Here is a 15,524-nt window from a genome sequence, read left to right as displayed (position 1 = left end):
TGAGTGTCACGGATCATCACATTCATCAGGTTGAAGAACAAGTGGTATCTTAGAATAGAAGCAAGCGTGATTGAATGAAAAACAGTAGTAATTGCATTAATTCATCAAGACACATTAGAGCTCCTCACCCCCAACCATGGGGTTTAGAGACTCATGCCGTAGAAGATACAATATGAAACGTGTAAAGTGTCATGAGGTATAGATACAATAGCAAAAAGTCCTATTTATAGTGAACTAGTGACCTAGGGTTTACAAGAATGAGTAAATGACGTAAAAATCCACTTCCGGGGTCCACTTGGTGTGTGCTTGGGCTGAGCATTGAAGCTTTCATGTGTAGAGACTTTTTCTGGTGTTAAACGCCAGCTTTTGTGCCAGTTTGGGCGTTTAACTCCAACTTTTGTGCCAGTTCCGGCGTTAAACGCCGGGAATTCTAAAGCTGATTTGGAACGCCAGTTTAGGCCATCAATTCTTGGGCAAAGTATGGACTATTATATATTGCTGGAAAGCCCAGGATGTCTACTTCCCAACGCAATTGAGAGCACGCCAATTAGGCTTCTGTAGCTCCAAAAAATCTACTTCGAGTGCAGGGAGGTCAGAATCCAACAGCATCTCCAGTCCTTTTTCAGCCTCTGAATCAGATTTTTGCTCAGGTCCCTCAATTTCAGCCAGAAAATACCTGAAATCACAGAAAAACACACAAACTCATAGTAAAGTCCAAAAATGTGATTTTTAATTAAAAACTAATAAAAGCATAATAAAAACTAACTAAAACATACTAAAAATATACTAAAAACAATGCCAAAAAGCGTATAAATTATCCGCTCATCATTGGTGCAAGAGAAATCCAATCGAAACATGAAGGACAGATTTCTTCCATGGGGGTCTGTAAGGACGACTCCTACCCCTCCTTAAGGATTTGAGGGTGTTCCATCAAACATGAGGGTCCATGTTTCCTCTTCATTGCAAGCATGAACAGTCTCTATTGTTCCTGGAATCTGGTTTGGCAACTCTTCAATCGTTGCTTTTTCAGGACATATCGACAAGAGATCAGCCAAAGCTTGGCTCTTAATGGTGGTAGGTGTCACCAATTTCACATCATATTCGCTTATTAGGAGTGCCCAACGACTCATTCTTCCAGTCAACATTGGCTTTTCAATTAAAAATCTGAGACCTTCATTTTTTGATACGACTTTTACTTTGTGTGCTTGAAAGTAGTATCGGTATCTTTGTGAGATGTACACCAGAGCGAGACAATGTTTCTCTGGTGAGGAGTATCTTTGTTCTGGCCCTTTCATGGCTCTGCTAGCATAAGCAATGGATTTCTCTTTGCCTTCACCTTCTTGTGCAATTAACCCATTAACTGCTTCTTCTCCTACCGCTAAGTATACCTTCAATGGTGCACCAGGTTGAGGGGAAGTCATGGTGAGAGTGGATGTGAGAACGTCCTTGATCTTGTGCATTACAGCTTGGTGGTGTTGTTCCCACTTAAAGGTGTTCTTCTCTTTCAAAAAAGGTCTTAGGGGTCCTAAGAGCTCCCCTAATGCTGGTATGAACCTTCGTATGTACCCCAGCTTGCTTATGAACTTCTGAAGTCCCTTGATGTCTTTCAGAGGTTCCATGTCTTGGACATCTTTGATCTTATCCTCATCAGTTGAAATGCCTCCTTTGTGGACTCTGAATTCCAAGAACTTTCCAGATGACACTCCGAAGGCACATTTCATAGGATTCATCTTGAGTCTATACTTTCTGCATCTAGTGAACACAGCTCTGAGGTGTTCTGTGTGTTGCTTCCCGGATGTTGACTTGACAACCAAATCGTCTACATAGTCTTCCACAAAGTCATACATTATGTCATGGAATATAGCAGTCATGGCTCTTTGGTAGGTTGCTCCAGCATTCTTTAGGCCAAAAGGCATGACAGTATAGTAAAAATTACCTACGAGTGTTTGAAATGCTGTCTTTTCTTCATCTCCCGGAGCCATTCTAATTTGGTTGTACCTGCTAAATCCATCTATGAAGGAGAACCTTTCAAATCCGGCTGTAGCATCTACCACTCTATCGACATTTGGCAGAGGAAAATCATCCTTAGGGCAAGCTTTGTTTATATCTCTAAAATCCACGCAACACCGGATCTGTCCATTTTTCTTCTTCACTGGTACTATGTTGGCTAACCAAGAGGGGTGTTGTATTGGTTTGATGAACTTGGCTGCGAGTAACTTTTTTATTTCTTTCTTTACTTGAGCTTCTATTTCATTGGAGAATTTTCTAGGATCTTGCTTGACAGGAGTTGCTCCTTTCCTCACAGCTAAATTGTGGGTTACCAGGTTTGGATCTAACCCCAGTATTTCATCATAGTTCCAAGTGAACACATCTCTGAACTCTGTTAATAGCGCTATCAAATCTCTTTTCTCCTTCTCCCCTAGAGCTTTGCACACAAACAAAGGCCTCGGGTGTTCTTCAGTCCCTAAATTAATTTCTTCCAACTCTTCCTCCTTCTGCTTTGCTTCATCTTGGAATTGGAGAGGGGCATTTTCTATGTTGCTTTGTAGATGTTCTTTTTCTTGTACACTTAGGATGTCTGGGCCAGGGGAGTTCTGGTAATTTTCCTCTGCTGGACCCCCAAGTTTCTATAGGATACACCACCGATATCCTCCACCTGGGAGAATTTCCTTACGAAGCCCTAGGTCTTCGATTGTTGTTGCTCATTTTTTGGTGTTTTCTTTTGGTGCTTCCTCCATCAGGGTGTTCTTCTGTACTGCTTTTTGTCTGGGTGTTTCGATGGCGCATTCCTGCATAGGCCTTATTTTGTTGACCCCTGGTAACGCAAGCTCTTCATAAAAACTCGCATCCACTAAATGTGCTTCTCCCGCATCAAAGGGTGTTACAGTGGCTGAGATGCTAATATCCTTCCCTCTCCAGCTAGACTTTATGCATTGATGCCAACTTGAAGGAATGCGCCGATGTAAATGAATCCATGGACATCCCAGTAGGATGTGGTAGCTAGAGCTTCCATCCACCACATGAAAATTATTATTGGTCTTTATGGGGCCAACTTCCAAGACAGCATTAACACACCCTCTGGATTTCACACCCACTCCATTAAAAGCATTAAGCCCTACTTGAGTAGGCCTTATCTGGTCAGCAGAACCTACCATTTCTAGAAATATATGAGTGGGTATGATATTTACCCCCGAGCCAGCATCCACCAAGGCCATTCTGACCTTCATGCCTTCTACCACTACTTTCACGTACAATGGTTTATTATGGTAGAATTTCCCATTGAATGAGTCAGGGTCCCGAAACACCAGGGCATTCGCATGGGCCTTTGCTAATCTTGTGAGCGGAGCGTTGACGCCCCAAAACTTTTTTCATGCTTCTGAATGACTCCTATTAGAGCTCTAGCCACCTCTTTCTGAATGTGAGATTCCAAGCCAAGTTAATTGAACATTATTCTACAACCTCGAGACTTCAAACGACCTCTTGTCAATGTGTCTTCATCCAAGGATTCCTCCATGGTGACTATCTCTTCTACTTCATCTACGATCTCTGTCAGCATTACCTCTCCTTCAACGCTTATCATTCCAACATCATGTTGAGGAAAAGGAGTGCTTTTTACACCTTCTTGGTTTTGTTCTCCATTTAGGAGTATCTTCTCTTCCTTCACTTGCCTATGAAACATCGTCCTCACCACATAACAATCAGTCAACCCATGGCCCTTATTGTGGTGCACCATGCAATATCTTGGATCTCTCAAGTCTTCAGGTGTTGGTGGCTCTCTATCTGTTCTGGGGTTTAATGTTCCATCCTCAAACCATCCATTTACGACAACCATGGCCTGATCTCTGGAGAGAGGTAGTGGGGGTGGGGAACTGTTTCTCTTTGCACCCCTAGAATAGGAACTCCTTCTGCCCCTGCCATCAGCGGCACACACTTCTAGAGGGGAAACTTCTTTATATCTCCTTCCATTGCGCTTCATTGTCTCGGTTATGTCAGATGCTCTCTTTAAGAGCTCAGAGAAAGTGTTTATGTTGCTCATAGAAAGATAAATTTGGGATTCATCTTCCACATTTCTAATACACCCGTACACCAATTGTGGCTCTGGGAGAGTATAACAAAGTAAAGCTTGATCTCTGTACCTCTTGACGAACGCTACTAATCCTTCTCCTTGTCTTTGTTTCACTCTCCCCAGATCCATGATGTGCATAGAGGGTTCCTCTTCCAGGAACTTGTTGCAGAACTCCGTCACTAATTGCTCCCAGGTGTTGATGCTACTGGCTTTCAACTTGCAATACCACGTGAATGCCCTTCCTGTCAGTGATTTTGAGAACTCCTTGATCTTGAGCTCTTGGTGGTTCCTGAACACCCTGAGATCGTCCAAGAAGGATAGGATGTGTTCTTTGGCACTTCCAGTAACATCAAATTTATGAAAGGTAGGTGATTGGTACCCCTTAGGGTATGGTTTTGCCAAAATATGGTGCCCGAATGGTGGACTTATCTCCCAAGTAGGTTCACTTGCTTCTCCTTTGCCCTTTAGAATACGTGCCAACTCCCTGCGAGTGACTGGGGTGTTCTCGTCTTCCTCCATATTCTCCTGGTTTGCGAATGGAAGCGGTGAGGGGGTTCTATACCTCGTTTGATCTCTAGTCATCATTTTCGTGATCAAAGCTTGCATCTTTGTTTGGTTGTCTATCATATAGTTGTACACATGAGCAGGAATGGTTACATGAGTGTGCACGCCAGTGATACCTCCAGCATGGGGTGTGAAGAAATTTGCGTAGGCATGAGCTCCTTCTCCTCTCGCACCCAGATTCTGCTGCTCCGTGTATTCTTCTTCTTGGTTGCGCCCGTCCTCGTCTTGAGGTGATCCCAAGTTGAGGTTGAGGTTGAGGTTCCGAGGAGTTATTGAACGTCGCTTAGGTGGTTGATTCTGCCCAGGATGAGTATTGCTAGACTCAGCCATCACGTCGAAGTGTTCCTCCCCAGTGGAGTCGCCAAGTGATTCGGGTGAGTTTCGTGAAAAGTAGATTAAGTGAAAAATAATGGTTAAGATGAGAGATTCGGGGTAAGTAAACTTGTGAGGAAAAACACTTCTATTAATGGCAAAGAAGCAATACAAGAACTAACGATGAGAAATAGAGATGGAGAACAAGTGTTGAGACCTCCACTAATGTCACAAGAGGGCGAATGAGCTTTGTTTAAAGTGGACAGGGGTAGGTTAATGGTTGTCGAGTGTTTTGGTGGAACACCAGAACACCAGTTTTTACTCGTGAAGGTGGTGAATGAAATGAAGAACAATGAAAGGAAATTTGGGTAAAAGAAAAGATGGATTTTTTAGCTTATTAGCTTCAGAAGTCGGAAAGGTCTAGAAGAAGGTGAAGGTGAAAGTGAAAAGTAGTGAAAGTGAAGGTGAAAGTATGGTTGAAGGGTATGTGAAGAAGAAGATGATGGTGAAAGTAAAGGTAAAGTCTGGTTGAAGGTGCTTTACAGAGGTGGCTTGAGGTCCTTTTTATAGTGTAAAACCATGATGAAGAGGAAATCTATTGTCCAATAATTTTAATCTGACATTTGATTTACTGCTTTTTTCAAAATATCTTTAGATATTCGTGTTACCTCAAGTCTTGTCAACTGAAAAGTAGGAAGTTGATTCCCGTACGTTAAACTAAAGCTCCTGACATGTGACATTAGTGAATGGACATCTAGTTTGGTTTTCTTTTAACTAGATGACACTTTTACACTCCAAATCCAACCAATCCACTTCCACCAATATAGTTCCCACTGAAGAGAAATTCAACTCCTCAAGGTGTTTTTTTGGGTTCCATCCTTTTAGCCAAATACCTTTAGGAGGAACTTAACTCTTTTTTTTTACCATGTTTGTAAGTCATTATAAAAATTAATTATGTACAAAAAAGTTTATATTTTTAGTACACAATCATGTTAGACTAACTTAATTGGACTTGGTTAACAAAAAGATTTGGATATGTAGCATTATTCAAATTATTATTCACTTCAGAGAATGATTATGTACATGATTTAATTATCATTCACTTTGAAAAATGATATTAATATTAAAAAAATTATTATATAAATGAAAAATAAACAATTTAGAATGAAAAAAAGGGGTAGTATTATAAAAGAAAAAGGTAAGGACAAAAAAATTAATTATAAAATAAACTGGAACCGATGATAAATATAAATTATACGCAATAAAAAAATATTAAATAACGTGTTTGCAGTGCTTTGCCAAATTTTTAAAAAATTACAAACAAAACAATTATTAATGAATGAGTTACGTAGTCAAAAGAAATAAGAAAAAGAAAAATGGGTTGCTTGTATTGCATAGAAAAATCATTAAAAAAAATTAATCATCAATGTGGATAGATGATCACAGGCTATGGTATAAAAAACTTACTTAGCCATAAAAGACGATCACGTCATAAAAGACGATCATAGGCCATGTCATAAAAAAAATTGTTGTATTGTATAGAAGATCACAGGTCATGGCACAAAAAAAAATTAGAAGAATAAAGTGGGTAGAAGAGAAAAAGAATTACTTAGCCTTAGAGCTTAGTTGATTAAAGTGCAGTGCTAATAACGTGCTATGGAAATAAGGATTAGAGTTTGAGACGAAAGAAAAAAAAAATAATAGACCACTTTATTAATGATTGTGTTGTACACAAAACACCACAAGAGAGCTATTTATAACCTAAGCTCTAATTGCTAACTGACTCAGGTAGATTAACTAATTCTATTTATTTAAAATTTAAAATACAGTACCAATTTAGAACATCTATAACAGATATATTTATAACACAAATAAATTTATATTGATTTAGAAAATCGTCATTGACCAATAATGAATGCCAAACATTTTATTGTAACCGGAAGGGAAATATTCAAATGAGATTGAGATGATCTCGTTCAATCATCACTACCAAGTTACATTATGCAAACTGTCCCTAATTCTAATGTTTTATTGCCTCTCCATCACCTAAAAGAATATTGGATAACCAAAAATATTTGATGAGAATTCTTGCAAATTTCTTAAGTATATTTAATGTGTTCCAAGAATAATCTTAATCATTGAAGTTTTATTTTCAGTGATTAAAATTAATCTATACATTAAATGTACTCGAAGAACATGCAAGTATTTGTCAATATCTGCAACAAAGGATTCACAACACATATACATAACAACAATCACTTTCACCAACTACTCGGTCACAGAGAAATGCTACCTTGTTGCACTTTTCAGCAACCTCTTTTTTTCCCCCCCTTTAATTGCCTAGTATAATAATTTTAGGTGAAAAATATATATCCTAATTGCTGATGAGAAGAGGCCAAATGAATGTGGTGAATGAATTTGGAACGATTTGATAAAAATTTGCTTCATCTGAAGATCAGATTGTGACATGTATTATCACAAGGGTAAGCACAATCGATGTCCTTAACGACAGCACGGTTGAAAAACCAATCTCCAACTGCCAGAGCAATTGCCTGCAATTTTATTAATGCATATATATAGGTTAGAACTGACAGAGATTTTGCGGTGTAAGAAAGTTTCAGATAACATGGAAGATCAGAATGAATAAAAAAGTATATCTCAATGGCAGTAACATGGAAGATCAGAAAAATCATCAGTGCATAACATTAACATACCAAAGTTATGAAGATCAACTGAGTCTGATAATTAGTAATAGTAACATACTACAATTTTCTGATTTGGACCACTAACTTTCTGATGTTCTGCTAATTTTTTTAGTTAACCTTTCAGGACTTGTAAGCATAATGGATATGTTTGGAATCTTTGAAATTGGAATTGATTTGACTTGCAAATCCTTTGGAATACATAAAAAAGTAAGAATTAACTAATCTCAAATCCTCTCTGCAAAGAGAAGGGCTTGGAAAAGGAGCCAAGCCGATCCCAGCAGACCATCAGCCCATCCCGACCGACCACCCGGCTGACTTCGACTAATAGTCTTCCAACCACCAGAGGACCATATTCTCATTTTATATCATTTATTCCAAACACATTATCTGATTTACAATTCAATTCATTTCAATTCAAATAAAATCAATTCCAAGATTTTTCACTTCCAAACACACGCATTATGAACACAGTATTGACACTGCTTCAAACAAGGATGTTTTCAGTTCATTGCGTCAAAAACAAAATTTAAACTTCAAGACAACTAATGCTTTATGTAACTTATCAAAACTCAACAAACATCTATTCAAAGTGGAAAATTGTGTTTAACGAATTTTTATTAACAGAACAAACAAGTGGTGATAGCTTAGAAAAGAAACTAGAGATTAATAAAATTGCAATAGAATACCTTTTCCCTAATGACAGGAGAATTGTCCGCAAACCATGTATCCTGCCTCTCAGATTGGCAGTGAGCAAAACAGGAATTGATAAACATTCCATTCTGATTTGATCTTGAGAAGCCTTTCATAGAATTCAACATTTCATTCCTGAAACCTGTGCAATAGAGACAATGAAATGAGTTAGTTAGCACACTGATTAGTTTGTCGGAGACCCCTTTTGCTTCTAACAAAAGCAATCTCTCGGGCATCAAACCACCTTGTAGAAACTGGATCTGTGAACCAGAACACCTATAATAATCTTTTCTACAATCGTGCCAATTGCCACTTGGGTCCGCTGTCGTTGGAGCTAAGCTTGACTGGATCTGATTACAAGCAAAATATATCTGTTTAGTCTACAAACTTGCTTTAATGCATAAACACTACCAGCAACCACATCCTATGACTCATAAGGAGTTAAGAGGACAAGCAGTACGAGATGAAAACAGACATTTACCTGCCATGAATCATAGGCAGTGTTGAGAATGAAGAGTGGGGTTCTTATACCGGCAATCAAGTTCTGAGGGAAGAAGCACTGAAAAAAAAGGGAGAGAAGAAGAAGAAACAAAAGTGCAAGTTTAACTCAGAGCAAACAACAATTATGGATCATTCGTGCAATGTGCATGTTCATTCATCTGAAAATTTGATATGTCCAAAATTGTAGACTAATGGATATCAATGATTACCGATGTGGGATCAAGGTGATTGGTACAAGTACGCGGCAGATTCTTCTGCACTCCCTGCAATAAATGGACAAAAATGCTGAGGAAGTTATAACCATGTCAAAAGACCAATTTGCATACCATAAAGAATTCTCATTTGGTACATAATATTTTCATGTTAAACAAAGGTTTCCGAAATTCAGTAACTGCAAACAAAGTGAGTTCTTTCTAATATTCTGAAATAGCAGAAGCCCAAATTCAACTGTCAAACTTTTTCAAGAGTATATTAAAACAAAGTGGCAAGTTTATAATATATTTTTGCTTTCATGCTATAATAACTTGGTTTCCTAAGAAAAACAGTGATATACCTGCAACCCTACAACACCACTGAAAAAATCCCTGAGTGTATGTCCACCAGATACGTCGGTCCTATAATTCGGAGGGAGAAACAAGTAAGCAGTTAATTTGAGGACCAAAAATGTCCAAAATGGTGCAATCATGATGGAAATTGGCGTTGATTGTATGAAATACCGCAGTTAGCAACTTACGCATCAAGAAATAGCCCAGCATCACTGAGACACTTCACTTTTGTACTCCTTGGAAACAGACCTCGGAATTCATCGCAGTGTATGATGGTAGCCAGACCACCAGCTGAGCATCCAGAAAGTAGAGCCTGGAGCACAATAGTTGCATTTAACTGGGAGTAGAAAGAAAGTATAATTTCAGTATCAGTATATCTGCAGATATGAATACAACCTGCCGAGCAAAACGCATTCCCTTCGACATCAGATCTTCCATTGCAGCCATCCAAATGCGCTGTCCTCGGAATTGCAGACGTGCAGCCTGTCTCAGTAGACAACATTCACTTAGTTTTGTGTGGTAACCCTTATTCTATGAATGTTGTTACCAATGTGTTATCTCCCACACATGTTAATCATACAGCTTTTTCACAACAAAATTGTGCAAATATACACCAAACTTGTATCCAATGGGAAATGCTAGAGGACCAACACTTTTAGTGTAAAAAAAAAAGAGAGAGAGAGTTAACTACTGTTGGTTCAAATGTAAGACAAAAACCAGGAAAAAGTGTTGGTCACCTAACATTTTTCTTTGGGAAATTGGTGAAACCAGATTTGACAGCTTATGTACTTAGATATACAATTTAAAGCGTGCTCTAGGAACATTTACATTCACTCAATTTAGACCATCATATATTTACGGAATCTCAAAGAAGCATGCCAAACTTAAGTTCAAGGCAACCGCATTTCATTTCTATGACTCTCAGATTCAAAATCTACCTTATGTTCACTGTCCCCAGCAAAAGAGGCACCATCACAATAACGAATCTTCACTCTGTTCCAGTTGAAAAAATCTACAATCACAAACGAACAAGAAGTCGAACGAGATGATTAACTCTATAGGAAAAACACAAAGGGAGCAATCAAAGTAGTTCAATTGAATGGAAACCTGGATTTTGTTCAGCCTCATTGCTTAATACTCCTGTAAAAGATATCTCCTTTTCCATGAATGCTGAAGATCCGCGCCGAGTTTTCTTGCGATAAATACATGTCCTGACATCATTACACCATCCTCCACCCTATCAAAGAATTTATACTCTAATAGTCCAGTAGGTGAATAGTGAATACAATTATAAACAAACAAAAAGATACTATTTTAACTCACAGAACACTTCACATGCAAAAGAAAATGAAAACAGTGCACAAATCTAACTAATTGAATGAAATATTATTATGTGGTACCTCTAAATTAACGATCCAGCTATTTGCTCCTGATCCATATCCTCGATGTAAATGGTAACCAGGCAATGATCCATCCAAACAAACTGTCAAAAAATAAAATAACAATCCAATTATGTAGATTCGTAAATAAAAAGCATTAGTTTTTTTTATGTACATTCGTTCATTATAAAAAAGAAAAAAAAAACACTTAAGCCTAAAAAAAATCTCAGAAAACATTCCGAAGAAATCACATTAAAATGAAGGCAAAAATAGATAAATAAATAAATAAAATAAAGAATCCTACTTTCAATAGATTATGTAAATGCTAAGTAACAGGCAATTAAAAAAACAGAGAGAGAGAGGAATGCAGGGTTTCAAAATGTTACTTGAAAAGCAATTAAATGAATTTTAGACTCAGAAGATGCTTGCTTAGAAAATAAAATAAATATAATTACAAGTTTTGAGAGTAGAGAGTAGTGTACCTGCTCCTTTAGCAGCAGCAGTTCGAATAAGGGTAAGTGGTACCATAAGAGTGTAGGCACCCCTTCCAGCTAAGGACGCTTCAGCTTCGTGGGCCTCCAACAAGTTGAGATCACTTGCATTCACGTAATGATGCTCAACCGCTTCAGAGGCCTTGCTTGACAGAACAACAAGCTTTATTACAATGCCAAACCACACAAGCACCTTCATTGTTAAAAGCTGTGGCTCTCTCCACTCTCAGGTTTCAGGGAGTTTGAGAAGGGAAAAAAGCTTCAAAGCATGCGTCACTCTCACACACCGTCACATCAGAAGAGAATTTGCAAAAAGGAGCGAAACCACTGCTTTTTTTAGAGAGAAATATTTAGGGGGATAATTGAATTTTCTTTTCAATAATACTAAAAATAATAATAAACGGGTGAATTTAATTTAATTATGTATAAACAGGGTGTCGCTAATCCTAAATTTGTTTCTCTTTAATTTTTCTCTTGATGCTTCAATATGTTATATATAAAACAGATGTATTCAATTGTGTAGTAAAAATAATTTTTTTATATTATTTACGTGAATAATTATTTAAAAATATATATATAATTAAAAAACTAAAAATATTTGACACTGTTAAAAAAACAAGTTTAAACTCATAAAATATATAGATAAATATTTTAATTTTAATAATCATTAACTCTTCTGTTTTATTTATTATTTTCTTTCATACACTCTACTGGTAGAATTCCAGGACAAAAATAAGAGTTAAGACTAATATTGTTTATTTCTATTTTATTTATAAAACTTCTATAATATATAAATTAAATATTTATGTTTCTTTTTTGTATTAAAAAAAAATATGAAGTTGCTTGTGAAATTTTTTTTAAGAATATATTAACTGCTGCCTCGTTTTGTTCCTTCATTTTTTCCAATCAGTTACCGCCAATGTCTAAACTCTAAAGTGATTCTGACGAGAGAACTTAAAAATTGAAATGCCTAACTTTTCATCTTTTGAGTTGGACTTTGTTGCCATTTAATCATTTACAACTCAACAATGCACATATTACATTTTACCTTGCTCAAATAATAATTAGGAAGGTCAAGATTTTTATTTAATTATTTTTATATAAAATTAATAATTAAAAAATTTTAAATAATAATTTAATTAAATTTATCAAATTATTTCATAAATCTTAAATATTAACTTTATATAAAAACAAATGTAGGTAAATTTTCATCAACCGGACAATAATACATTAATAGTAAAGTAGCTAAATCTATCACTTAAAAATTCACTTGTTTCAACTCAATGATGTGAAATAATAACAAGTTTTTAATTTCATGTACAGTTGAAAAAGTCACCAAAGTTGCATGTATTGTTAATATTTTTTGAAAATGAATATTATTTAATTATTTATTGTCATATCAATTACAATATTTAACTAAATTGTCTATTATATGTCTTAAAATTTTCTTATAAGCATGCTGCATGCATCATTTTCGTCTCTTTTGTGTTACTTTGAACTCTTCAACACCATTTCTTACTGTGCCGCATACTTCATCTCTATTGGATATTAAAGTGTTAAACTCAAACACTAGTTTTTCTTTTGGCGTTCAACTAAGCCAAAGTTAGCAATTACAATAATGTTTCACTCTTTCAAGTCAAAAAGAAGAATGCATCAAAGTTGGTTGAAATGTTGGTTTATGATCCAAGATTTGGACAAACATGATTAGTTAATAAATAACAGCAATCGTATGTGAAACGGATCAAGGGCCTTAGCTTATGGTGCCTCATGCCGACAAAATCAGAGGAAAAAAATAAAAGAAAAAAATTAAATAAGACTTAAAACAGAAGCTTATTAGTTAAATGACAATTATTTTATGGGGTCTGCTTTCTTTCCTTTTGTTTCATAGGTTTAAAGCCTTCTTTGGAATCTTAGAAATGATTCAAAAAGCTTTAAATACAGAAAAATTAGAGACAAACATGCATGCTCTTAAAAATTATTTAATATGTATTTTAAAAAATTTTAAAACTACTCATTGATTTTTTTTTTTTTAGAAAATGGATATTGTTATTTCTGAATTGATAATGTCACTCCCATTCTAATAAAATTTATTGTTTATGTATTTTGTATTAAGAATAAAATCTTTCAAACGAAAAAGACATTATCAACTTTAGAGTGATAATGTCTACTTTTATTTTTTTAATATAACTATAAATATGTTTAAAATAGACATTAAATAGGTTTAAAAGCATGAAAATTTCTTTTTAATTTCTCATTACTAGCAGAGCTTACCAAGTCACAATCATATTAGAAGCACCATATTTATGACTCTCCACCAATTAATGGTGGAAGATGCATGTCTGTGCAATTTTTTGGGTGTTCTTTTTGTGCAATTTAATGGTGAAAATTACATAATATATAAATAGAGGACAATTAGGAAATCAACTATGTCTAGCCAACTTTTTAATGGATTGAATCTCGAAATTCGTCTTAACAAAAGTAAGTTGATATACATAAATATTTCTTCTGCTAAATATTATGATATTTTTTTTTCATACTAAATAAATGTTTTTTATGTATTTTTTAAATTTTTTGTAAAACAGATGTGGATATTTTTATTTTTTAAATCCTATAGCTGGTCATTTCTTTTGTGAAGCATTAGGATTTTTTTATATTAAATGAATATTTTTTTATATATTTTTACAATTGTTCAAAAATAACCCATGCTCTATCACTCCTTTTTCCTTGAATAACTCTTGAAGCTGAACCAGATTGTACTTTCCGCAAAATTGCACCACCTCCATCGGCATCGCAAGGTCGCTCCTCCGAGTAGCTTTGTTTCATTGACCACCACAATGAACTTGTCGAAGGTGGCCTCCAACAAGAAAGAGCGCCGCCACGGCCTTTTACAAGATTGAGGTCGGGTCCACCTCATCGGCGCTGTCGATGAGGAGATCGAAGCAGAAGTTGTCGTCAAGGACAGAGAACGAGATTCCGAAAGAACGTGCCTGTTCCTTAGTGCGCTTGAAGGTAGGGACGCCGATGATGTTGGAGAGTTGACCAGTGGAGAGAAGATGACAAAGCTTGGCAACGATGAAGCGGCGGTGGAGCCGGTGCCGAGGCCGAGGACCATGCCAAACTTGACGTACTCAACGGCTTTGTCGGCGGCGAACTTCTTGAGGTCGTCTTGCGTGAGGGCAGGGGTGGAGAGGGCTTGACGGTGAGGAAGAGAATCTGTGTGTGTTGTTGTTAGAGTGTGCAAGTTAATATGGAAGAGATGGAGAAAGTTTTTGTAGTTTTTAATTAGCTTTATTTAATCAGTTTCTAATTATTTAAATTTTAAATTTAAAATTAATTATTAATAATTACAATTAATTGAGTTGTTCAATTCTGGCTGGTTACACACTTGGTTCTCTATACTTTTTTATATAAATATTAACCATAAAATGTTCACAAAAAATATATTAACCGTATAATATTATTTGGACACGGAAATGTTTAGTAACCAAAGAAAATTAATTAAAAATAACCGTAACTTATCTTATTTAACATTTATTAGTTATTGCGATAATTAATGAATATTAAACAAAACAAATTTTTGTTGTGATAAGATTGAATAGGTGGATGTCCATTCTCAAGAGAGATTGAATTTAATGAAGGTTGAAAATGTTACCTTTTGTATGCCTATAAATAAGAGGCTTTTCCTCATGCAATACATACAAAAGCAATAAAATAATTCTCTCTCTCTTTTATGTTGCAATACTTCTCTCACTCTCTTTATACTTCTTTATATTTTATGTTTGTTACCTCTTCCTTGTTTATTTATTTAGTTATTTTACAACACGTTATCAGCACGAAGCTCTAATGAAATTTTAGGAAGACTCCAGGTAACAAATTTTTATTATGTTGAAACCCTTTCATCTTGAATATAATGCTCTTGATATATTTGGAAATAATTATTTATCATGGATATAGATGTTGAAATCCATCTTGATTCAATGGATCTTGGAGATACCATTAAGGCTGAAAATAATACATCCCAAAAGGATATAGCCAAAGCCATAATTCTCTTTCGTCGTCATCTTGAAGTATGATTGAAAAATGAATATCCCACATTAAAAGATCTTGCAGATCTGTGGAAAGACCTTGAAGAAATGTACAATCATGTGATACTTCCTCAAGCCCGATATGTTAGAGAAAATTTTTTCGACCTTCCATGTCTCGAATGTGCTCCTGCAGTAGCAGTATCGAGAAAAATAAATTAAAAAGTATTTTGAATTAATTTCTTGCTT

The 15,524-nt window shown here is 35.8% G+C and overlaps 1 protein-coding gene and 1 pseudogene across 1 annotated transcript; both read right to left on the bottom strand.

Annotated features, from left to right (window-relative positions):
- Window positions 1-6,867: 6,867 nt before the first annotated feature.
- On the bottom strand, window positions 6,868-11,499 carry LOC130961708 (pectin acetylesterase 12-like). The gene is made up of 12 exons (XM_057887693.1): window positions 11,245-11,499; window positions 10,784-10,866; window positions 10,491-10,620; window positions 10,322-10,395; window positions 9,780-9,866; window positions 9,572-9,696; window positions 9,392-9,452; window positions 9,048-9,101; window positions 8,819-8,896; window positions 8,582-8,687; window positions 8,334-8,479; window positions 6,868-7,494 (listed from the first exon to the last, which is right to left on the bottom strand). Exons 1-12 carry the CDS (start codon window positions 11,450-11,452, stop codon window positions 7,387-7,389), a joined length of 1,260 nt encoding a protein of 419 aa, XP_057743676.1. The 5' UTR covers window positions 11,453-11,499; the 3' UTR covers window positions 6,868-7,386.
- Window positions 11,500-13,922: 2,423 nt separating this feature from the next.
- LOC130962705 (probable ribose-5-phosphate isomerase 3, chloroplastic) lies at window positions 13,923-15,314 on the bottom strand (annotated as a pseudogene).
- Between the last annotated feature and the right edge of the window lie 210 nt (window positions 15,315-15,524).

This window comes from Arachis stenosperma, chromosome 2, assembly GCF_014773155.1.
Source record: "Arachis stenosperma cultivar V10309 chromosome 2, arast.V10309.gnm1.PFL2, whole genome shotgun sequence".
NCBI lineage: Eukaryota > Viridiplantae > Streptophyta > Magnoliopsida > Fabales > Fabaceae > Arachis > Arachis stenosperma.
The sequence above is the reverse complement of the archived record's forward strand: the minus strand, read 5'-3'. Positions and strand labels throughout refer to the sequence as shown.

Coding starts and splice junctions, on each gene's coding strand:
- LOC130961708 (XM_057887693.1), bottom strand. CDS start 11,452: ATGAAGGTGCTTGTGTGGTTTGGCATTGTAATAAAGCTTGTTGTTCTG. Junction 9,867..10,321: donor CTGGGGACAGTGAACATAAG/GTAGATTTTGAA, acceptor CTACTGAGACAG/GCTGCACGTCTGCAATTCCG. Junction 9,102..9,391: donor GTGGTGTTGTAGGGTTGCAG/GTATATCACTGT, acceptor CATTTATTGCAG/GGAGTGCAGAAGAATCTGCC.